This window comes from Dromiciops gliroides, chromosome 4 (genome assembly GCF_019393635.1).
Source record: "Dromiciops gliroides isolate mDroGli1 chromosome 4, mDroGli1.pri, whole genome shotgun sequence".
NCBI lineage: Eukaryota > Metazoa > Chordata > Mammalia > Microbiotheria > Microbiotheriidae > Dromiciops > Dromiciops gliroides.
In genome coordinates this window covers 193,938,884-193,962,487 of record NC_057864.1, presented here as the reverse complement: position 1 = coordinate 193,962,487, position 23,604 = coordinate 193,938,884, and the positions used below count along the sequence as shown (strand labels likewise).

General features: G+C 39.6%; 2 protein-coding genes across 2 annotated transcripts in view; both read right to left on the bottom strand.

The window, feature by feature from the left end:
* The window catches only part of EFCAB3 (EF-hand calcium binding domain 3), a 35,655-nt gene extending 21,324 nt beyond the window's left edge, over positions 1 to 14,331 (bottom strand). The window contains exons 1-3 of the mRNA XM_043962868.1: positions 14,291 to 14,331; positions 10,133 to 10,186; positions 5,563 to 5,653 (exon numbers count right to left, since the gene is read on the bottom strand). Coding sequence (XP_043818803.1) covers positions 5,563 to 5,636 — 74 coding nt within the window. The 5' untranslated portion in view covers positions 5,637 to 5,653; positions 10,133 to 10,186; positions 14,291 to 14,331. The remainder of the gene's footprint in view (positions 1 to 5,562; positions 5,654 to 10,132; positions 10,187 to 14,290) is intronic.
* EFCAB13 (EF-hand calcium binding domain 13) overlaps positions 8,010 to 23,604 on the bottom strand; it is a 50,428-nt gene continuing 34,833 nt past the window's right edge. The window contains exons 14-17 of the mRNA XM_044003284.1: positions 22,444 to 22,497; positions 14,291 to 14,395; positions 10,133 to 10,186; positions 8,010 to 8,137 (exon numbers count right to left, since the gene is read on the bottom strand). Of these exons, the coding sequence (XP_043859219.1) occupies positions 8,010 to 8,137; positions 10,133 to 10,186; positions 14,291 to 14,395; positions 22,444 to 22,497 (341 nt within the window). The remainder of the gene's footprint in view (positions 8,138 to 10,132; positions 10,187 to 14,290; positions 14,396 to 22,443; positions 22,498 to 23,604) is intronic.

Sequence of the window (23,604 nt, the reverse complement as noted above, 5' to 3'; positions counted from 1 at the left end):
ACTCAGCTACTTACTCAGCATACTGCGGTCTTCCTCTGAGAATGGCCGCCCCCATTCCTGGAATGCTCTTCCTCCTCCCCTCTAACTCCTACTTTCCCTGACTTTCTTCAATACTTTGCTCAAATCTCACTTTCTTAGCGTCCCTGGGCACTAGTGTCTTCCTTCCTCTCCTCTTCTCCCCCTCCCCCATCACCTTACATCTTTTCTGCATATGTGTTATACCTTGTTATTTACATGTTGTTTCCATTTGAATGTAAGCTCCCTGAGGTCAGGGACTGTTTTTGCCTTTGTGTTCCTAGCACTTAGCACAGTTCCTTGCACATATTAAGCACCTAATAAATGCCTGTCGCCCAATTAATATAAAATATTTCTTTTATAAAAAGGAATGACTGCTGAGACTCTTGTTAGAGCTGGAAGGCAACTTAGATATCATCAGATCAAATATCATCATTTACAGATGAGGAAATGGGGGAAATGGAGAAGAAATTTGCCCAAGATCACACAGTTGTTTGGTTTTTTTCAGGTAAATTTCTAAAATCATTTAAAACTTAAATACAAAATGAGAGAAGAAAAAAAAGAGAACACTGCCATGTACACGGCACAAGATAAGAGAGGATTCAATATGAAACAATGCATTTTTATCTCAAGAAACCTATATAATAAATACTACCACCTACTTAGTTAGTGACAGAGTTAGAAATAATTAGAAGGATGGCTCACAGACTCTCTTTGGATAGGCAATTAAAGGAGTTTTTTTTTTAATGTATAATGTCTCTTTAGAGATTTGGTCTGTCATATTTTTAAGATGCTTTGGGGACAGAAGACATTGTAGGTGAATAGCTTGAGATACATTGTCTCATGATGCTTTTGGACTGCCTTGGAGTAGCAAGGGACAGGATAGCTGATGGCAGAAAAGAAAAGACACTGGTAAGAAAGTAAAATGGGTGAGAGAGAACAGCTTCAAGACATCTTCCTTGAATCTCTCTTTTCCTCTAGTTTGAATACAATAAGGTATTTAGCTATAGTAAGCAGTCAAATATTGATAGAGCATAATGGATAGAGTGCTGGACTATGAGTCAGGAAGGCCTAAGTTCAAATCCAATTTCAGACTCTTACAATTTGTGTGACCTTGGACAAGTCACTTAACCTCTTAATGCCTCAGTTTCCTCATTTGTAAAATCATGGGGTTGAACTCAGTGACCTCTAAGATACTTTGTAGCCCTAAAATTTGTGATTGTTTGATCTCTGATAGTAATGTTATGGAGATACTGATTGTCAGAGAGTGAACATAGCAGAGCCGGACATTAGAAGCATTAAAAATTCTTTATAATCACCTAAGAAATGCTGAGAGAGCCAGTGTAAACCAAGAATTGCAGCAAGGTGAGTGAATGAAATAAATATGATATTCCAGAGGGCAAAGGAACTGGGACTACAGCCAAGAATCACATACCCAGCAAAACTGAATGTATTCTTTCAGAGGAAAAAATGGGACTTCAATGAAAAAGAGGACTGTCAGGCATTCATGATGAAAAGACCTGAACTGAATAGAAAATTTGACTTTCAAATACAAGGCCCTGGAGAAGCATAAAAAGTAAACAGGAAAAAGACTTCATGAGGGATATTAAAAGATCAAACTGTTTACATTCCTACATAGGAAGATAATACTTTGAACTCCTAAGAACTTTCTCAGTAAGGAATTCACAGAAGACACAGGTCTGAACTGAATATGAAGGGATGATATCTGTAAAGCATTTATGTTTTGTTCTTTATGGGGCAAACAGGGTGGGGTGTCTTATGTCTGGGGCTGGATTTGGGCTTGGGGCCTCCTGGGTCCAGGGCTGGTGCTTTGTCCACTGTGCCACCTAGCCAACCCAGGATGACATCTTTAAACTAGGGTTGAGGGGTAAGAGGAATGGACTGGGGGAGGGGGAAGGGGATAGGTGAACTGGGGAGAGGTAGTTCACATGAAGGAAACAAGAAAAAAGCTTATGGAGGGGAGGGGAAGAGGGGGAAGGAGTGGGGGAGTGAGTGAACCTTAATATCATCAGAATTGGCTCAAAGAGGGAATAACATACATACTCAAATGGGTATAGTAATATATTTTTGTCCTGAGGGAAAGTGGAAGGGGAGGGAGATAAGTTGGGGGGGGGGAGAAGAGGGGAAGGAGGAAAAGTCAGATTGGGGGAGAGAGCAGTAAAAAGCAAAACACTTTTGATGGAAGGTGAAGATGTTCTGCATAACTGCACAAGTATGACATACTGAATTGCTTGATTTCATAGGGAGGGTTGAGGAGGGAGGGAAGAAGAAAAATTTAGAACACAGAATTAGCTCAAAGACATTAATCTCATCAGACTGGGCTCAAGGAGGGAATAACATTCACACCTAGTTGGGAGGAGTAATCTATTTAACCCTACAGGAAAGTAGGAGGGGAAGAGGATGAGGAGGGAAGGGTGAAAAAAGGGAGTGCAGAATGGGGGAGGGGACAGTCAGAAGTAAAACACTTTTGAGGAGGAATAGGGTAAAAGAAGATAGAAAATAGAGTAAATATAATGGGAAGGGAATATTATGGAGGGAAATAGTTATGATGATTGATTATAATGGCAAATGTATGGTACCTACTTTGCTGGGCTATTATGTCAAGTTTAACATGCTATATACAGGTTATGATGAACAGGATACTATCAGAAAAACCTGGAAAGACCTACATGAACTGAAGCAGAGTGAAATGTATTGTATGCAAAATTATAGCAATAGTGTAAGATGATCTGCTGGGAATCATGTGGATATTTTCAGCAAGGCAATGATGCAATATAACCCTGAAAGACTTAGGAAAATTGCAACCCATCTACAGAGAAAGAACTGATGGTATCTGAAAATAGATGGAAACACATTTAAAAAAAATTTATTTTCTTTGACAATTCCTGAATCTGAAGTTTTGCTTTGTAACTGTTTTCTCTCACAACCTATCTAATGTGGTAATGTTTTCCATGACTACTCATGTATAACTTAAAAAAAAAAAAGAAAAGAAAAATTCCCTAATAATGAGAGCTATCCAAAAGTGGAAATGAACTGCCTTGGAACAGGGTGGGTTCTCCAACACTTGAGATCCTCAGGCAAGGACTAGATACTTTATCTTCAATTCAGGGATTCTATGGTTTGAATTCCATGGAACATGGAATGATGTCTGAAGAGTCACAATAGCAAGCAACCTTAATGGCAACGGACATGGTGGTGAGCTTAAGGTACAATTTATAATAAGACATGACCTTTGAGGTTGAGAAGGGCTCTCAAAGATGCCATGAAGGACATGTTTGACTGGAAAAGGAGGAGGGGGCGGCAATAATAGTGTGTGGGGTGGATCCTCTATAGATAATTGTTAGAAAGATATGGACAAGAGTTATCCATGCCAAGGAATATCTATGCTAGTGAGATCACAGATCAGTTGAAGGAATGAAGGAGAGTATGATGACTTGGTAAAAACTTAATAGGAGAAACTATTATCAGGAAGTTAAAACAAAATTATAATGTTTTCTGGACTTTGTCTTCCATAGTGTTATGCAGGAACAAAATGTCTCTTTCAGAAATAGGGTGGAGAAAAAAAAAATTGGAACTAACTAGCCTTCTGCCCCCTCCCATTCCAAACTCACTGACTACTTTTGCCATATGGAGCCCTCTCTAAATCAGCCTTTTCTTCCTCTCTTTCTCCCTCTTAGCTTCTTTTTGTTTCAATTTGACAAATCTCATGGACTGAAGCTTTGCCTGGGAAAAGCTTCCCATATTTTCTAAGTGGTAGTGTATTTCTTGATTTGGTGTGACTTAATTTGAAACATACTGATTTATTCCCCATGCAATAGAAGATAGGAGGAATCATAAATAGCCAAGAGGGTGTGTGATGCAAAGGCCTCCTGTCATAGGAGGGCACTTGCTTACCAGAATCCCAGGCTTCTGAAATAGAGTTGTAGATTCTCAGAATTGGAAGGAACAGGTCTTACAAGTTGTCTAGTATGATCTTAATTCAGTGGAATTTAACTGAGTTCAATTCAGTTAATTACTAAATGCTTTATGTTGTGCAAGGCTTTGTATTAGGCTTTTGGAGCATAAAAACAAAAAGGAAAAAACAATTCTTGCCCTCAAGGAACTTATATTCTACCATGGGATATAACATGGACATAGATAAGTAAATAAAAGAGAATTTGGGAAATTAGAGAGCACTAACAGCTTCCACTAAATGCAGGGTTCCCCTCTACAATCTCTTGAATATATATATATTTTTTGTGGGGCAATGAGGGTTAAGTGACTTACCCAAGGTCACAGAGCTAGTAAGTGTCAAGTATCTGAGGCCAAATTTGAACTCCGGTCCTCCTGAGTTCAGGGCTGGCGCTTTTTCCACTGCACCACCTAGCTGCCCCCAACTCTTGAACATATCTTAAACTAATGTTGAATAATTCTAAATCTTAGAATGTCAAATCTACTTCTGCATCCTTGTTTCACCTCCAATTAATTAACTTTCCACAATCAGGTCCTACATTTGCTACTTGCACAGGACCAGTAACTTGGAGCACTGGAGAGAGATGGGGGTAAGGAAGGGGAGCTATGGGAGGAGTTGGATTAGTTCAGAGAAGAATGTACTGCATACTAAACTAATTCAAATATATTCAACAAATACTTATTAAATGCCTACTGTGTGCAAGGCTCTATGCGTGGCACTGGGGATGAAAGGATGAAAAAGCATATAGTCCCCACCCTTGAGGAACTGACTATGGGTATGATGTAATCAGTAAGCATAATACAAGGGAGAATGTGATAATGTATTTGTATCCCCTATCCAGAAGAAAAAAATACCTCATACATAGTAGGTGCTTAATAAATGCTTGTTGATTTAAGGCCAAAGAGAGAAACAGATCACGTGCATAGGAAAACTTGCAGGAAAAGTAATTTTCAACTGATTTCCTTGTCCTCTTTGCTACTGTGCAAAGGGAAGCCTTTCCCTACTTGCATTTTTTTTTTCCTTTCTGTCCAGCACAGCTGAGATTATTTGGGGCTACTGCTGCAATTACAGAATGTTATCTAGTGCCACTCCTATTTTCAGAAGAGGAATAGAATGCTTGACAATAAAAATGGCTTGCTCAGGGTCATACAGCCCATAAATGGCAGACCACTGATTCAAATTCAGGGTTCTTTCTGAATCCACAAGCATTCTTCCCCCATCAGAAAAAGGGAGGAGGTTGTAAATGGGTATGTGTACTTTATGGACTATGGCACTTGGCATTGTGGGAACAAATGTGATGTGAGAGTTCGAAAGGTCCAGTGATATTTCTTAAAGGTAACAGTCTTTTCTTAACTTGGGATCCATGAACTTAAAATTTTTGTTTGATAACTGAATTTCAATGTAAATGGTGTCCTTCATAATGTTATGTATTTTATTTCAAGCATTTAAAAACCTAATTTTGAGAAGGGGTACATTGCTTCACCAGACTTCCAAACGGGTCCAGGACACAAAAAAGGTGAAAAACTTGTACTCTAATTGCTTTTCATCTTACTTTTTGTCTTTTGATCACCCACCTGATGTGAGTCGATGGAATTTTTGTCAGAGGTTTCAGCTTATACTTTAGCTTAGAATCAGAAGATGCCGACATTTGACTGGTGACTCCGTCTGGAATTCAGAAAACAGAACTAAGGTCACAGGTTCATTCCTTTGTGCTTCTCTGCACCATACCCAGCTCAAGGTTTTTCTATAGAGTGTAAAAGAACTCTAGGTACTATAATAATCATAACAACAATTAACATTTATATGATGCTTTTTTTTTTTGGCGGGGCAATGAGGGTTAAATGACTTGCCCAGGGTCACACAGCTAGTAAGTGTCAAGTGTCTGAGACCAGATTTGAATTCAGGTCCTCCTGACTCCAGGGCCAGTCCTTTATCTACCACACCACCTAGCTGCCTCTATATGATGCTTTAAGGTTTGTAAAGCAATGTATAAATATGATCTCATTTTATAATCAGAACAACCCTGCCAAGTAGATGCTATCATTGTCCCCATTTTACAGATGAGGAAACCAAGGTAGGTAGAAGTGAAGTGACTTGCAGTGTCACACAGCTAGTTAAGTGCATCAGTCTGGATTTGAACTCAGGTCTTCCTGACTCTAAATCCAGCACTCTATTCACCATATCACCTAGCTGCCTCCTCTATATTATTGTAACATGGACTCAGAAGGAAGAACAAAAATAAGGAAATGTTTTCAGAGAATGGTTGGGCCATCACCTGTGCCCAATCTGATGTGGGTAAAGGAGACACAGCCTCCTTAGCACCTCCCATAACTCCTAGAGAGCTTTAATGAATGGGGCAGGATCCATTGTTACTCTTTCTTCCCACTTTCAACAATATAACCCCAGGAAGTCAAACCAGGCAGATTTTGAGGGATAGTCAGTAGCTTAGAAATAAAAATTGCCATATTGAGGGCAATTGTGTCTAATGTCACAAGCAAACTGAGGAGTTTGTAATATTTATTTCCATTTTGCAGATGCCTGGTCACTCAACACACCTGGGGCACCTAAGCTCTGCTGTGTGTAGGTTTTTTCTACAGTGTTTTCACTGTCTTGTGCTCTCAACCTGGGTGGCCTGTCCTTACTTTGCCACCTTTTATAGGCATCACTGCCATTCGGTCCTTTGTGGCCCAGTATGTGGCTAGGAGTAGAATGATGGTCCAGTTACACCAGACTCTTCCTGAATATATCCCAAGGCCATCCTCCCCCTTCTATTTCCCCCCTCCTCTTCTGAGTAATGTCTGATTGTCAGACTTTGGACGGGGCGGGGTTTACGGGTACTGCATTGGTAGGGTTTTTCCTTTGTTTATATGCTTGATTTTTATGTTCTAAGTTGTCTTCCAAAAGAAGGCAGCTTCAGAGAACAGACAAAGCCTCCAGGAGAGTTGCTGATGAGGAAGAAGAATGGAAGATCAATTGTTTTTGGTTTTTTTGGGTTTGTTTTGTTGTTTTTTTTTTAGTGAGGCAATTGGGGTTAACTTGCCCAGGGTCACACAGCTAGTAAGTGTTAAGTGTCTGAGGTTGGATTTGAACCCAGGTACTCCTGACTCCAGGGCCGGTGCTCTATCCACTTGCGCCACCTAGCTGCCCCGGAAGATCAATTGTTAAATAGTGCACTCAGAACAAAAAACCAGAAACACAACTCTATTTGATTTCTCCTGAAGTTGCTCAGTCCTGAGACTAGAAAGTATTTGTTTCTGAATGGGTGGGGAACTTATTACCTAGACAGAAAGCCCCAAAGGGGCCCCCAAACCATGACACTATAAAATCTACCCCATCATTCAATTAGTTTTGACTATTTTTTTTTTACCCCCGTGCAAAAGTGACAGGTGGCAAATCAAAACTGGGATCTTGGCATAGAATCCCACTGAGTTCTGAAGTTTAAATAACAAATTTAAACTATGCCACTCACCACCTCTGGGCCTTGATCAGCAAATGATCAAGAACCCAATAAGGGGTTTGTTCCATCATACAACTGTGACCTCACTGCTCATTCTCATGGAGAGAATGACGCAGAGGATCTTTACAATCTCAGAGCTCCAGGCTTTTCAGAGTGGCTTGTCCAGTAAAGGATTACTCCCAGAGAAGTGGTGTGTGTGTGTGTGTGTGTGTGTGTGTGTGTGTGTGTGTGTGTGTGTGTGTGTGTTTTGGAAGGGAAGAATTGTGAAACCTTAGAATTTTAGAAATGGTCGGAGATTTTGAACAGGACCTATGAGAAGGGGAAAACTTTTTCTTAAACTTTCCACAAACAAATTTGCATATTGACAATTATTTGAGTTAAAGGAGCTCCTAACTAGCCAATCCCTGACCACTCTAATCCCTCTCCAAGTCAGGATGAATGGTATAGAAGGAAAATTTCATTAATTGATTAAGCCATGAAGGCTGGAAAGAAAAGGAATGGAAGATGGACTATTAGTAAATAGTAGAAGAAAGAATACCAACTCTAGGTGTTGGTGACTTCTGGTTATAAGTGGATCTGGTTACTGTTGATATCCCTGACAATTAGAGACTGGAAAACTGTTATTTCTAAAAGTGTCTGCATGTGAGGGACACATTTAAAGACCCAGCTTGCAGCCAGGAAACCTCCAGAGGCTTTGTTTAGAACAATCAAAACAAACCAAATCCTTATGAAATTGGTAAATATTTAGTGTTTCTTGGGAAGGTGGGCTTAAAGAGAGGAATTAATAGAAGTGACTAGTGGTCAATTTTATGTTCACAACATGGTGCCTTAGAGATATGATTTGGCTTGTATATTCAGCTTTCAAAATGATTTTCCTTGAGCTCAGTAGATCTGACAGCATCTCTCCCTTACTATTCCATAAACTCTAGTGCCTTGCTCTTGCCTCTAGGATCAAATATATAAACTCAGGTTTGTAAAGCCTTTCATAACCTGGTCCCATCCTGTCATTCTAGCCACAAACTGGCCTTCTCTCTATTCTTCCTCTTTCTCTTTCTGTCTCTGCCTCTCTGTCTCTTTCTCTCTTTTGCTTTTTCTCTTGCTGTACTTCTTCCTCACTTTCAAATCACAGAGTCCCTCTCCTTTAAAGATGCAACTCAAGCACCACTTTCTTCTACATGAAGTGTCTCCTGATTTTCCTATTTGGTAGAGCAAAGCTTTCCTCCCTAACTGCCTTGTATTCATTATATATATATGTATGTATGGACATATATGTGTTATATATACACACACATACATATATGTTTATATTTATGTTGTATTTCTCCTAATACATTATATAAGTTCCCTGAGAATAGGGATGTTTTTTGGGATATATGTATCTCCAACACCTAGCACAATGCCTGGTCCATAGAAGGCACTTAATGTTTGCTTATTTGCTTGATTTTTCAATTAAAATTCTTCTATGGCAAGAGTTAGCCATCTTTTTAGCTGGCGAACCAGTAAGACAAGCCAATGTAAGGTGAACCAATGACTATAGATAGCAATGCCAGCTCTAAGGTCCAGGAAGGGAGAATTAAAATGAAGAAAAATAAAGAGGGGCAGGAGGGAGTGAGGGGGAAGGAAAGGAGTACTATATGTTTATAAATCATAGAACACAATCTCAGAAAAATTAAAGTTAAAAGAAACAAATAAAGGGCAATGTAAAGACTCAATGTGGATATAAATAGGCTATTGTAACATGTTGCATGTTAATAATAATGACTTGTATGTAAGATATGACCTAAGAAACAGTACTGAGGATAAGTATGATTGGGGGAAAAAAAGGGAAAAAAAAAACATGGGCTGGTGAGGTAGTAAGAATGAGAGACGGGGCAAACTAGGTGCTATAGAGGATAAAGCACTGGCTTTGGATTCAGGAGGACCTGAGTTCAAATCCGACCTGAGACACTTGAAACTTACTAGCTGTGTGACCCTGGGCAAGTCACTTAACCCTCATTGCCTTGCAAAAAAAAAAAATGAGAGACAACAGATGAGCCAGCCCAAATGCTATCCTGGTATTTTTAAGACACTAAGATGTAAATAAATAAAAGCAGAAAGATTTTGGATTGGATAGATCACCTATAGTGGATGAATGGGGAAATTAGAATTGTACAAGATAAGGATGCTTGGAAATTGTGATTTGTGTCAGTGGAGGAAGTAGCCAGACTGAAGAACCAGTAGATTCACTGAATAACCTAGGTGAAATTGCCCCATGCTATTTTGTTGGTGTGGGACAGTGTCACAGATTGGAAAAACAACTTAATAACTTATATTGTTTGCAGGCCACACCAATATCCTTGAGGCAATCCAGGGACACCTGAGATGTCCAAAGATTGAAGGACTGAAGTAATAACTGCCAACTTTTTCACTTATTTGACTTAAAATTAGGCTGTCTGTATATTACCATGGGGAAAAATTTGTTTTAAAAAAGCTCAGAGAATAAAATATTAACTTATTTGCCAAAATTTATAGTCATGTAGAGAAAACCTGTTAATAATTAGAATTTAATGATTTCTATAATAGATAGTTTAGGGAATAGGACCAACAAATCAAGTATAGGAAAAAGCAATGAGGTTTTTAGGAATAAATGTGAGGTACCAAAGTCTCAGTTCTACAACATCTTCTCATATTGCTTATTAATTACTTACCTTTGATGGCCTTTGCAAATTCTATCAGTTTGTTGAGATCCACTTTCCCATCAGCTGTAAGGGAGGGACAAAGTAAGATTTAGAAGCAGTGATAAGTAAGATAATTTAAAAAATTGCATAAATAGAATACTATAGTGCTATAAAAATGATGAGCAGGATGCTTTCAGAAAAACCTGGGAAGACTTACATGAACTGATGCAAAATGAAATGGACAGAAACAGGAGAACAGTATACATAGTAACAGCAATATTGTATGATGATCAACTGTAAATGACTTATCTATTTTCAGCAATACGAGGATCCAAGACAATTCCAAAGGACTTATGATGAAAAATGCTATCTACCTCCAGAGAAAGAACTTATGGAATCTGAATGCAGATTGATGCATATATAGTAGACCTAAGCATTGGTTGGAGTGGAGCAGGGCTCTGGGCTACTTCTGGCAGGTGTGGGGATAATAGGCGTGGAGTCAATGTCCAGTCAGGAGAAGTGGGCAATGAGAGTTGAAGCATGAGAAGGGAAGGACTAGATGATAGACTAGAACAAAAAGAATAGATAGGCCTGCAATAAAAGATAGTTTTGGGGAAGAAGGAGCTAGTAATTCTGTGTGTGTGTGTGTAAAAGCTTCATGAGAAAGTGGTGCTTGAGTTGAGTTTTGAAGGAAACAGAATTCTGACAGGTAGAAATGAGGAGGAAGTGCATTCCAGTTATGGGGTACAGTCAGTGCAAAAATAAGGAGGCATAAGATGGAAAATTGTGTGCCAATAACAGCAAGGCCAGTTTGGCCAGATCATAGAGTGTGGGAAGACCAGCTTGCAAATGACTCTAAAAGCCAAATGAAAGAGTTCGATTTGATCCTAGAGGCATTAAGGAATATATTGGAACTTATTGAGTAGGTGAATCACATGGTCAGAGGTGTGCTTTAGGAAAACAACATCAGCAGCTGTGTGGAGGATGGATTAGAAATAGAAAGAGATCAAATATGAGTGTATTGCAATAGCTTAGGCAAGAGATGAGGAGGGCTTGAATTAGAGAGGTGACTGAGTGAAGGAGAAGGGCCAGATATGAGAGATCCAGCATTGAGAACAGTGTCAGTGCTAAATATTTATTGATTGCCTGTGGAAATAGAAATGACAATATTTATCAATATATGGGGTGAGGGAGAATGAAGAGTCCAGGATAACTTTGAGGTTGTGAACCACCTGGATGATTGGGAGGATGGGGGCATCCTTAGTAAAATGGGAAAGTTCAAATGAGTGGTGGGTTTGGGGAAAAGGACATTGATTTGTGTTTTGGAAATATTGAGTTTGATATGGCTAAGGGGCATCCATTTTGAAATGTATTAAGGTCTAAGATTTTGCCCCCAGTCCCCTCCTCCAGATACCTTGAGCAACAATCCTATATTTTTCCCAGCAAAATCTCATTTTGGCTGGGATTATCTGACCCGCCATTCTTCTACAAAGTCCTTGGGACCTTGCCACCTGCCCTGATACTTTCTCTCCTAGAATCTCAACACTCCTTGGCATTTTTTTTAAGTGAGGCAATTGGGGTTAAGTGACTTGCCCAGGGTCACACAGCTAGTAAGTGTTAAGTGTTTGAGGCCAGATTTAAACTCAGGTCCTCCTGACTCCAGGGCCGGTGCTCTATCCACTGTGCCACCTCGCTGCCCCCACTCCTTGGCATTTCTATCTGTCATGAAGTGAACGTGAATTTGAATCTTCTTTTATGTGTTTTCTCTTCCAATTAGAATGTGAGAGAGCAGGAACTCTCAGTTTTTTATTTATATTCTCAATATTGCTTGACACATAGTAAACACTTAATACATACTTTTCCATTCCATTGTACTCAGTTTGGTCTTTCTCCATCTTTGTTCTCTTCAATACCAATTCTACTTACTAATATAAACATATTTGTGACTCTGATGTTAAGAGTCCAAATGTGGTGGCTTCACTGTTCTTGATGGAAAATAGTTAAAAATATCTTTGCAGCTCTTCTCTAGTTTTTACTTGTTTGTTGTCCTTTAATCTTTAAATACTTTTGCGGTGACTTTGTTTATTTGGGTTTCTTGTCAAGCTTCATTTAAACCAACTTGTCCCTCTACTCTTTTTTTTTATGTTCTATGAAGTGATACTGTTCCTAAACTCATTTTTATTCTTAGAGCTTTGTATGAATTTTAATCTTTACTCATGGTATGAAAATACAGTTAATTTAGTCATGATTATCATATAAATAACAAGCCATCTCTTGCCTATTCAAATATAATTAATACAGTATTTTGGCATATTAATCTAATTAATATTGTTATTGGTACATAGGCTTGAATCTTCTGTGTAATCTACAAGTCTGACTTTTCTCAATATCTATTTCTGCAATTTGTTTTCGAGAATGTCTTTTGCCATACTATATATGACAATTCTGTCATCTCATTCATTTGCTTGTCCAAAGAGAACCTGTGAGCCATTCTTCTATTTAGCTGCAACTTCCTTTTGTCTTTTGGTGTTATTTATGGGTAAAATGTCAAGATTGGCATGAAGGAATGAAAAATGAAAAAAGCATTCTAAGTGCTTACTATATTCTAAGCACTGTGCTATGTGCCAGGGACATAAATACAAAAGAAAAGATAGTCCCTGCCTTCAAGGAGTGTACCTAGGGGCATGATGACTTAGAAGGGGTACTTTAATCTAGAAAAGTTGGTCCAGGGATTTTGAATGGGACCATAAAGGAAGAGAATGACATAGCCCTTCCTAGAATAGTGGCAGAATTGCTTTGATCATAGTTCCATAACAGGAAAGCAGGGGGTAAGGGGATCTATATACAGAATGACAAGGAATCTGATAAGAAGGTGGTTGTGGATTAGAGGGTTAAGTAAAGCATGGCTGTGGACCAGGTAGAACATATACCAATCAAGACAGCAGGGCTCCAGGGTGGGATTTCTGGAGATGAAAAGGTTAAAATCCCTAGAGCCTGGCCTCAGGTCCCAAAGGCAATGAGAAGATGGCCAAGGACTAGGAAGTAAATAGGATTCATTTTCTCCCCCAGAATGTTCACTTGTTGGTTGCTGGATAAGAATCTTACATTTAGAGTACCAGTAGCTAAGCTGACATTTATAGATGGCCTAAAATAATGACTTTTACCATCTTCTGACCCTTTCTTTGCCAGTTCTCCTCTGTCACCACAGAAGCATGAGTGATCAAAGGGGGACTGAGACCTATTTCGTACATTTCTTTGTTTCATGAGTTGCCATGGCCACAGCAGTCTTCACCAAGTTGGCCAGTCTATTGGTGGGGCTTTCTGTACAGCCTCTTTGTACCTGGATAACCTAGTCCTTGGAAAGCTGATACAGTGTACAGTGAGGCTGTACTCAAATCCCTCCCTGCATGGGACCTTGTCAGAATATGTGCTCCTACAGCCTAGGCACTGAGAAGTTAGGTCTGACAATACAGACGGCATATCATTAACAAGTTATTTCCTACCTGCTGGAATAGAATCAATTCAATTTTTTGTCGTTATTTGGAGCTCACTTTTTGTTCCATGTCATGATGATGCTTCAGTATAGACTTTTGTGTTATATATGATAATTGAAACAAAACAAAACTAAGCAACCTATGGTTTATATTGGTGTCCTTGTTCAATTTTCTCTAAATGTACCTTTTCTTGCTCTTTCTTTTTTCCTCTTGGACTCCATTTTCTACTTCCTCACATACCTTTCTTACCTTTCTCTTCCTTACCTGTGTCTTAAACCCATGAGTGGTTCCTGTATCATTTTTGGGCACTGATTATCTTGACTGGTGACATTTTTTTTTGTTTTTTTGCGGGGCAATGGGGGTTAAGTGACTTGCCCAGGGTCACACAGCTAGTAAGTGTCAAGTGTCTGAGGCCGGATTTGAACTCAGGTACTCCTGAATCCAGGGCCGGTGCTTTGTTCACTACGCCACCTAGCTGCCCCCTAACTGGTGACATTTATGAATTTACAGATTTCTGCTCTAACATAAAGGTAAGTGATTAGAGTCATGTTTTCTTCTGACTCTAGGGTAGGTCTTTTAAACTGTATTTCAGACCATCTCTGTGGCATCAAAGCAGAAGAATTTCACAAGGTTCCTCACTTAGCCCCACCAGATGAGCTCCCTGGAGGTATACAACAGTATATGATAGACTCACACTCAAGTGGCAGAACTGTTAGCAGTTCCTGAAGCTGCTGATCCGTCAGGTCCATCCCCAGGTTGCTGAGGACATTGTCCAATTCATGGACATCAACCTTTACTCCTATAGGAAAAATGAAAATGATCAAAGATAGGAATAAGAAAAAAAATCAGATGATGTTAAAAAGCGAAAAACCTTCTATGCTTGCCTATGTTAACTGACTAAAAAGATAAAGCATCATGAAGCTTTTAAAATTGGTCAAGTTCGTGTGGATGTAGTTCATGGAAGGCCGTTTGGTTCTACTCATTGATCTTAGCTGTTTTGGAGACAAAATACTTTTGATTACATTCAGCAAATCCAAGTGACATATACCCATCGTCAGCCTTTACTATTACCGTATGAAAAGAGATCTGTTTGTTCTAAAAGTATTTCTTAGATTTTAAACCTGTTTAGTATTTGCTCTGAGGACACTGATCAATATTTTCCTCCCTTTTTGATAAACTTTCCTGTTTATCATTATACATTGCATAGGTTTTTGTTTGACTACCTTCAGATCTATTGTCATCTATTTTACAATGTTAATAATACACATTAAGACTGGTATTGGTATACCTGTACTCATATAAGTATTCATTGCTCTAGATCCAAGCTTTGACTTTAGGATTCCCATTAGTCTCTTAACATAGATAGTCAACAAGCATTTATTAAACACCTATTATGTGCCAGACATTGTGTTAAATGCTGAAGATACAAAGAAAGGTAAAAAATAGTGCTGTAAGAGGCTCACATTCTAATGGTAAAGACAACATGCAAATAACTGTGTACAAACAAGACAAAGGCAGGATAAATTGGAGGTAACCTCAGAGGGAAGACTAGAAGAAGGCTTCTAGCAAAGGGTGGGATTTTAGCTGTGACTTGAAGGAAGTCGGGGAAGCCGGGAGGCAGAGATGAGGAGAAAGACTGTTTTTAGACATGGGGGACAGCCAGTGAAAATTCAGAATTCAGGGATGGAGTGTCTTGATTGAGGAACATCAAGGAGGTCAGTGTCACTGGATCAGAGTATGGGGAAGATTGTATGGGCTAGGTTATGAAAGACTTTGAAAGAGGAATGTAGGATTTTACATTTGGTCTGGAGGTAATAGGGAGCTACTACTGTTCACTGAATGTAGGGGCAGCTGTGTGGCACAGCGGATAGAGTGCTGGGCCTGGAGTCAGGAGGACCTGAATGCAAATCCAGCCTCAGACACTTTTTAGCTGTGTAACCCTGGGCAAGTCACTTAACCCTGTTTGCCTCAGTTTACTCCTCTGTAAAATGAGCTGGAGAAGGAAATGGCAAACCACTCCAGTATCTCTGCCAAAAAAATCCCAAATGGGGTCACAAAGTATCAAACACAACTGAAATGACTCAACAACAACAACAACAACACAACAACAACAACAACAATATGGTTCATTGAGTGGGGTTTGACATGGTCAGAACTGCACTTTAGAAAGATCACATTGGTAATTGAGTGGAGGATGGACTGGATGTGGAGAGACTTGAGGTAGGGACATCAACAGGAAGACTATTGCATTAGTTCAGTTGTAAGGTGATAAGGGCCAATACAAGGGTGGTGAAAATGTTAGTGGAGATAAAGGGGCATATATGAGATGCTGTAAAGTGTAATGATTGGAATGACGCCACCTACTGGAGACTTGCTGTGGGAAAGCTCCACCATGAGGAAAATGCCTCAGAGGCATTGTGGCTTTTCCTTGGCATCAGGAAATGACGTTTGCTCATGGGTGCTGTCTATCAAGGCTACCAGCCATTCAACTTGAGGAGCCTCCTATGGTCTGGGAGGAGACAGGAAGGAGAAAAGGGAGCCTGCGCAGAGAGCGCAGGGGTTTTTTGGCTTCCTGATTTGATGGTGGTGGCGGCAGAGGACTTCACAGGAAATTTGAGGAAAGATAGGAATGCCAGGCTGTTAGAATTCTGTTCTCAATCTTTTTCTTTCTATTTTCCAATAAACCCTTAAAAACCTAAACTCGTTTTATCAGTGATTTTTAGTCAGTTTCCCCCAAAACTGGGGGAACAGATTAGAATCCACATTTAGAATCTTAAATTACACAAAAGCTAGAATCAACAGGCTTTGGCAACAAATTGAGATGTGGGGGTGGGGTGAGAGAGAGTGAGAAGCTGAGAATAGCACCTATTTTGCTTGCCTGGGTGGGAGGACTGGGAGGATTGTGGTGACCTTGACAGGAATAGGAAGTTAGGAAGGATGAGTTCAATTTTGGATATCGTGAGTTTAAGATGCCTGTGGCCCATCCAGTTTGAGATGACCAGTAGGAAGTTGGAGATGTGAGACTGGAGGTTAGCAGAGAGGTTAGGGGTGGATAAATAGACCTGAGAATCATCTGCAAAGAGATGACGGTTAAATCCAGGGGAGCTGAGGAGATCAGTTTTCATCTTGAGGTGTTGCCTAGAAGAGACTATAGAATTTTTAAGTATTGCTTTCATTTGCTGGTTCAAGTTGACCTCTGGATTCCATCTTAAAGCATTCTGTCTGTATTCTGCCCTGGCACACTTTCAAAATGTTACACTTACTGAGTCCAAATGACATTTTGACATTGTTGGAGAAAATTTCTTTGAAACGAAGCAGTGGTTTTTAGGGCACCATATAACTTGATGTCACCCATACATATCAAGTTATTAACATGATGTTTTGGTATGACTTCGTCTTTGGCTCAAAAGACAGAGGGAGTTCTACTTAGGAGTGATAATAATGGCTATAATAGTAGGCAAAACCATAATAGGCTTAAGTTGTCTCCCTGGAGGACATCACATCTTATATCAACAATTCTTTTTTTTTTTTTTTTTGGTGAGGCAATTGGGGTTAAGTGACTTGCCCAGAGTCACACAGCTAGTAAGTGTTAAGTGTCTGAGGCCGGACTTGAACTCAGGTACTCCTGACTCCAGGGCCAATGCTCTATCCACTGCACCACCTAGCTGCCCCTATACTTTCTTTCTTTTTTTTTTTTTTTTTTTTTGCAGGGCAATGAGGGTTAAGTGACCTGCCCAGGGTCACACAGCTAGTTAAGTGTCAAGTGTCTGAGGCTGGATTTGAACTCAGGTCCTTCTGAATCCAAGGCCAGTGCTTTATCCACTGAGGCACCTAGCTGCCCCACCCCTATACTTTCTAATAAACATTATAGGAGAATGTAAATTCATGTTGGTTATAGCAGATACCAACCTATTTGAATTGCAGTCTTGCCAGTTGGTGTGCTATTTAGACATTTACTATCAAATTAAAAAGAGTTTTTCAAAATTCCAAATATGCCCATCTCTTCTTTTCAAAATTATTTGAAGACAATGGCATTAATTTCTCCATCTTTTTCATTATTGGATAAGCTAACTTTTAGAGTTTGTGTTAAGTTTTGACTTTTTCACTGCTTTCTGCTTCTTTAGATTTTTTTTCTTCTAAGAGCTAAGTAGTACCTCAGTTTCTGCTCTTTATTCATTTTTGTTGGGTTTTGGAATAAAGTTGTCTTCCCTCAGTTACCCGCCTGTAGCTGGTAAGATCTGTTACCAATTTTGTTATGATGTAGCTCTGGCACATAAGAGAGAAGCCATCGTATTTTTAGTCCATTTCTTGTACCCTAGTTGTTTGCCTGTTTCAGTGGTCATTGTAGGGTATTGGTATTCCTGACTTGTTCTGACATATCTTGTCTTTCTTGTGGTGCCAGAAAACATGGTACCACTCCACTGTCCTTTGTGTCTAGGTAATAATCATCATGATAGTTCCAAGTAAGGTCAGCTATGCTGCCCCCTGCATTTTTTAGATTCAGAGGATCAAATGAATGATATTGGCTGGAATACTTAGCCAAGTGTTGGTAGTGCCACAGTGCAGTTTATCAGCATTTCAGGGTTCCTGCCAAACATTCAGAGCTCTTGTAGCAGCAGTCTTTTTTTTTTTTTTCAGCAACAAACATTTATTTTATTTTTCAGTTACATGTAAGGGTAGTTTTCAACATTCATTTTCATAAGATTTAGAGTTCCAAATTTTTCTCCCTCCCTCCCTCCCTTTCCTCCCCCCTCCACAAGATTGCAACCAGGTTATACATGTACAATCCACAAGTGTTCTTTTTATAGGGGTGCATAGTAAGCTTCCTCATTAGTTCCTTGGGATTGTCTTGGATCATTGCACTGCTGAGAGTAGTTAAGTCATTCACAATTGCTCATTGAACAATACTGTTATCACTATGCACAATGTCCTCCCAGCTCTGCTCACTTCACTATACATCGATGTTCATTAGTCTTTCCAGGTTTTTCTGGGATCATCCTGTTTGTCATTTCCTGTAGCACGAGACCATTCCACCACAATCATATAGCCCAGCTTCTTCCTTCATTCCTCAATTGATGGACATTCCCTTGATTCTCAATTCTTAGCCTCCACCAAGAGTTGCTATAAATATTTTTTGCACAATTTTCCCCCCTTTTCTCTTTTTCATGATTACTACTGTTAACTGTTTCCCTTTCATCCTATTCCCTTCCCCATGATATTTATTCTATTATCCATCTTCTTTCATCCTATCACTCTTCAAAAGGAATTTGCTACTGTCTGTCCCCTCCCCCACTCTGCTCTTCCTTCTTTTGCCCCTTTCTCTTTATCCCCTTCCCCTCCTATTTTCCTGCAGGGTTAGAGAGATTACTCCACCCAATTGAGTGTGTCCATTATTCCCTCCTTGAGCCAATTCTAATGAGATTGAGGTCTTTGAGCCAATTCTGAAGAGTGTTAGACTCATTTACTGGCCATATTAAATAGATTACTCCACCCAGTTGGGTGTGTCTGTTAGTCCCTCCTTGAGGCAGCTCTGATGAGTTTAAGGTCTTTGAGCCTTTTTCTGATGAGTGTAAAATTCATTTACTGCCCTGCTCCTCTCCTATCTCTTCCCCTACTCCATAAGCCTTTTCCTGCCTCTTTCATGCAGGATTTCACCTCTGCTCTTCCCCCTCCCCCAGTGAATTCCCTTCACCCCTCAATTTAACCCTAAAGATGTCATCATCTAGCTAAGTGACACAGTGGACAAAGCACCACCCCTGAACCCAGGGGGATCCCAGCCAAAACCCGGCCTCAGACACAAGACAGTCGCCCACTGCACAATCCCAGGTATGTCCCCTAGCTCCAATTTTTTATGGTTCTCTAGGGTCTTGTATATGAAAGTCAAATTTGCCATTCAGTTCAGGTCTTTTCATCACAAATATCTGAAAGTCTTCTTTTTCATTAAAGTCCTATTTTTTCTGCTGAAAGATAATGCTGAGTTTTGCTGGATAGGTGATTCTTGGTTGTAATCCCATTTCCTTTGCCCTCTGGAATATCATATTCCATGCCCTCCAGTCCTTTAATGTAGAAGCTGCTAGATCTTGTGCTATCCTGACTGGGGCTCCACAGTACTTGAATTCTTTCTTTTTGGCAGCTTGCAATATTTTCTCCTTGACCTGAGAGTTCTGGAATTTGGCTATAATATTCCTAGGAGTTTTCCTTTTGGGATCTCTTTCTGGAGGTGATTGGTGGATTCTTTCAATTTCTACTTTAGTTTCTTCTTCTAGAATTTCAGGGCAATTTTCCCTGAGAATATCTTGGAAGATGGTGTCTAAGCTCTTTCCTTGATTATGATTTTCAGGTAGACCAATCATTTTCAAATTATCGGTCCTGGACCTATTTTCCAGGTCAGCAGTTTTTCCCAGAAGATATTCACATTGCCCTCTATTTTTTTACTAATTTGGATTTGCTTTATTGTGTCTTGGTTTCTCATAAAGTCACTGGCTTCCATTTGTTCAATCCTAATTCTTAGGCAATTATTTTCATAAGAGAGCTTTTGTACCTCTTTTTCCATTTGGCCAATTTGACTTTTCAAGCTGTTGACTGTTTTCTCATGTCTTTCCTTCATCACCCTCATTTCTCTTTCCATTTTTTCCTCTACCTCTCTAATTTTATCTTCAAAGTCCTTTCTGAGCACCTCTATGGCCTGAGACCAATTCGTATTTTTCTTGGAAGCTTTAGATATAGGAGCCCTGATGTTGACATCTTCCTCTGAGGGTGCCCCTTGGTCTTCCTTGTTACTGAAGAAACTTTCTATGGTCTTCACCTTTCTCTGTTGGCTCATCTTGCCTTTCTTTGACTTGACTTAGCTCCTTAAAGTGGGGCACTGTTTCTAGGCTGCAGTATCCCAAGCTTAAGAAGTCCCAGGTGGTATGATTTAAGGAGAATCAGGTTCTTCACTTGCCTGGCCTGTTCCCTGGTCCTTAGATGACCCCAGACCAACTTGCTAATCAACCAGCTTTGTGTGTTGTGGTTGTCAGCTCCCACAAGCCTGTGCCCCTCCCCCACCTGGGCCACTGCAACTTGAGTCTACCTCCTGGTTCTTAGCAGGGGTATAAAATCCAAGTTCTGCCTTAGCACCAGCATAGACCCCTATGGTCTCCCCCTTGCCTAGGGCTCAGCCTGCTCACCAGACTTAGTTCCAGATGACACTGGTGCTTCAGCTGATTCAGAAGCTCTGGGGGTCTGCTTCTCTGGTGAGGCCTTCCTGGGACTGGATCTGTGTCAGGGTGACTGTGGGGTTGGGCCCGACTCCTGTATTATCACAGCAGCTCCCTCCTTCTGACCTTCCAAGCCATTCTTGGTTAGAAGATGATTTCAGCACATTCTTCTGTGAGTTTTGCTGCCAGCAGCAGTCTTAAGGTACACAAAGTCCCTGCTATACATCACCTTGGCTGGTATTCCCTAATTTTGCCATTTCTTTCCTTTTTCCCTCCCCCACCTCACAACATAGATGATGAACTGGGCTTTGAGGGGGTTATTATTATTATCTCATTGCTCCCATATTTTTTTTTTTTGGCTGGGCAATGAGAGTTAAGTGACTTGCCCAGGGTCACACGGCTAGTAAGTGTCAAGTGTCTGAGGCTAGATATGAACTCAGGTCTTCCTGAATCCCGGGCTGGTGCTCTATCTACTGCACCACCTAGCTGCCTCCGCTCCCATCTTTTAAAATGAGGTTAGTTTTAGTTTAATTCTCTGTAAGTCTACTGAAAGTGTCCTTGTTAGCATACAGGACAACAGGGGTCATGTGTACCTTACTGTGTTCCTATAATATATTTTTATTTTCTTCTGCAAGGTCTCTGTATTTTGAAAGGTTTTCATTCCATATTGCTGGAAAGTACTAGTTCTTGGTTTGGTGATCTATATTAAAAATAATGAGGCTTGAGAACTCCTTGGTTGATTATAAAATGTAAACCTATATTTCCAAACTTTTATTTTATAACATACTTTCAAGAGTTTTTTACAACTTCATTTGACACATCGTATACTTGAAATTTGGAAGGTATTAATTTATTTTGATAGGTGAAGTAGGATAGAGCATTTATTCTCATGATAAAGAGAACAAATAGTCAAAGATAGAATTTGGAAAGGTACTTGCTTGACAAAAATAATAGTGGAAAGGGGGAAAGGGAAGAAAAACTGAACAAAGAAAGGGTAAGGAGAAGAATGTAGATAACAGAAAGGAGAAACTGGAGAGAACACAGGAGGAAGAGAGAAGAAAAAGAAAAGAAGGGGAAGAGTTGGTAGAAAAAGACATACTCTGTAGTTTATAAAGTGTGAAGAAGGGAACATGCTAGAGTTATTATAATTATCAGTGTTCTAGTAGAATGAAAACTTCTGAAGGTCAGAGATTCTCTCATTTTTGTATTTGCATTCCCACTGCCTGGTATGCAGCTGGTGCTTAATAAATGCTTATTGATTAATTGCTCCTCCTTCTATAGATGAGAAAGCTGAGGTCAAGAGGTGAAATGACTTATCCAAAGGTACACAGATAATTAGTGACAGGATAGAACTAGAAGCCAGATCTTTTGACTCCAAGCCTAGTAAATGCACAGTATTAGGACCTCATAGTTTCATAGATTTAGAGCTGGTAGAGACCTCAGAGGTCAGCTAATCCAAACCCCCCTCATTTTACATATAAGGAAACTGAGGCTATAGAGAATAAATGATTTGCCTAAGGTCCCACAAGTTGTAAATGGAAGAGCTAGGACTGGAATCTAGATCCTGTTACTCCGAACCCAATCAATATTTTTTCCCATTGTACTACTCTTAATTGCTTTTAATGTCCTCTTATAAATTCTCACTTACCTTTAAGATCCTTCAGGCAATTCATCAATTTATTTTTCTCGATCTTTCCACCGCCTAAAAAATTCAATAAGACACAGAGTCTTTAGACATTGAGACAAGTGATCAATAAACTATAAATTTTGCATCAAAGCAAAAGTGCAGTGATGAAAAATAGTATAAAGTCGGCAATTTTTCTATGGGAGACAGGAACTAGTGTGTTGCCTTAGAAAATTATTTATAATCTCTCCCTCCAGATAGTATTATAACTAAGGAAAGGAGAATGGTTTCAATATGATGAATTCATATAGTTTATTAAGGTCCTGGAGAAAGTAAAGTAGTAGGTGGTTAAGGTCAAAACACAAGTGAAAAAGTTAGAATTTGAAAGGGACAGATAAAGAAATATGTTGTGGTACAGGGGAAAGAAGGGAAAATGAAGGTGCTTCTGCGTATTGGTTTTGATTTTAATATTTGAAACCTAGGGAGATGGAGAAATCTCAGTCAAATTTTTTTTTTGTCTCCTACCAATGGAAAAACAGATAAATACTGCTACTTTGAAGGTAGCTGTAGATCCAATAGCTCTAGAAATATATCTGACAAAATCAACTTGGGTCTTCTTCATTGCCTTGTATATAGAACATGCTTAATAAATGTTTGTTGAATTGAATTTAGTGTAATACAACCAGTATCTCATATTTTTATAACACTGTGCCACATGCTCTTTTCATAATGACATTGTAAGTTAGGTGGCGCTACCATTTACCTCATATTTTATAGATGGGAAACTAAGTGAATGTCAGAATTAGGAAATGAGTTCAAGTCTTCTGATTCCAAGGACAGAGGGCCCTAGACATAGCTGGTCACACTGTTAGGAAGTGTCTGAGGCCACATTTGAACTGGGGTCTTCCTGATTCCACACACAGCACTTTATCTACTGCACCACCTAGCTGCCTCGAATGCCTTTAGTACCCTATTATTTCTCATATTATTCACAAATGCCCATTTAAAAAATGCTTACTTTTTAAGGGGAAAAACAAAACAAGCAACAACAAAGCTGAGATTTAAACTTCAGTCCTTTATTCCCAATGTGGTCCTGCTTTCCTCTTTGAAGGGATCTGAGGTGTCCTTTCACCAACCCATGCAAAAGTTTAGAGAAACTGTGAAATATTGTAAATTCCCAAATCT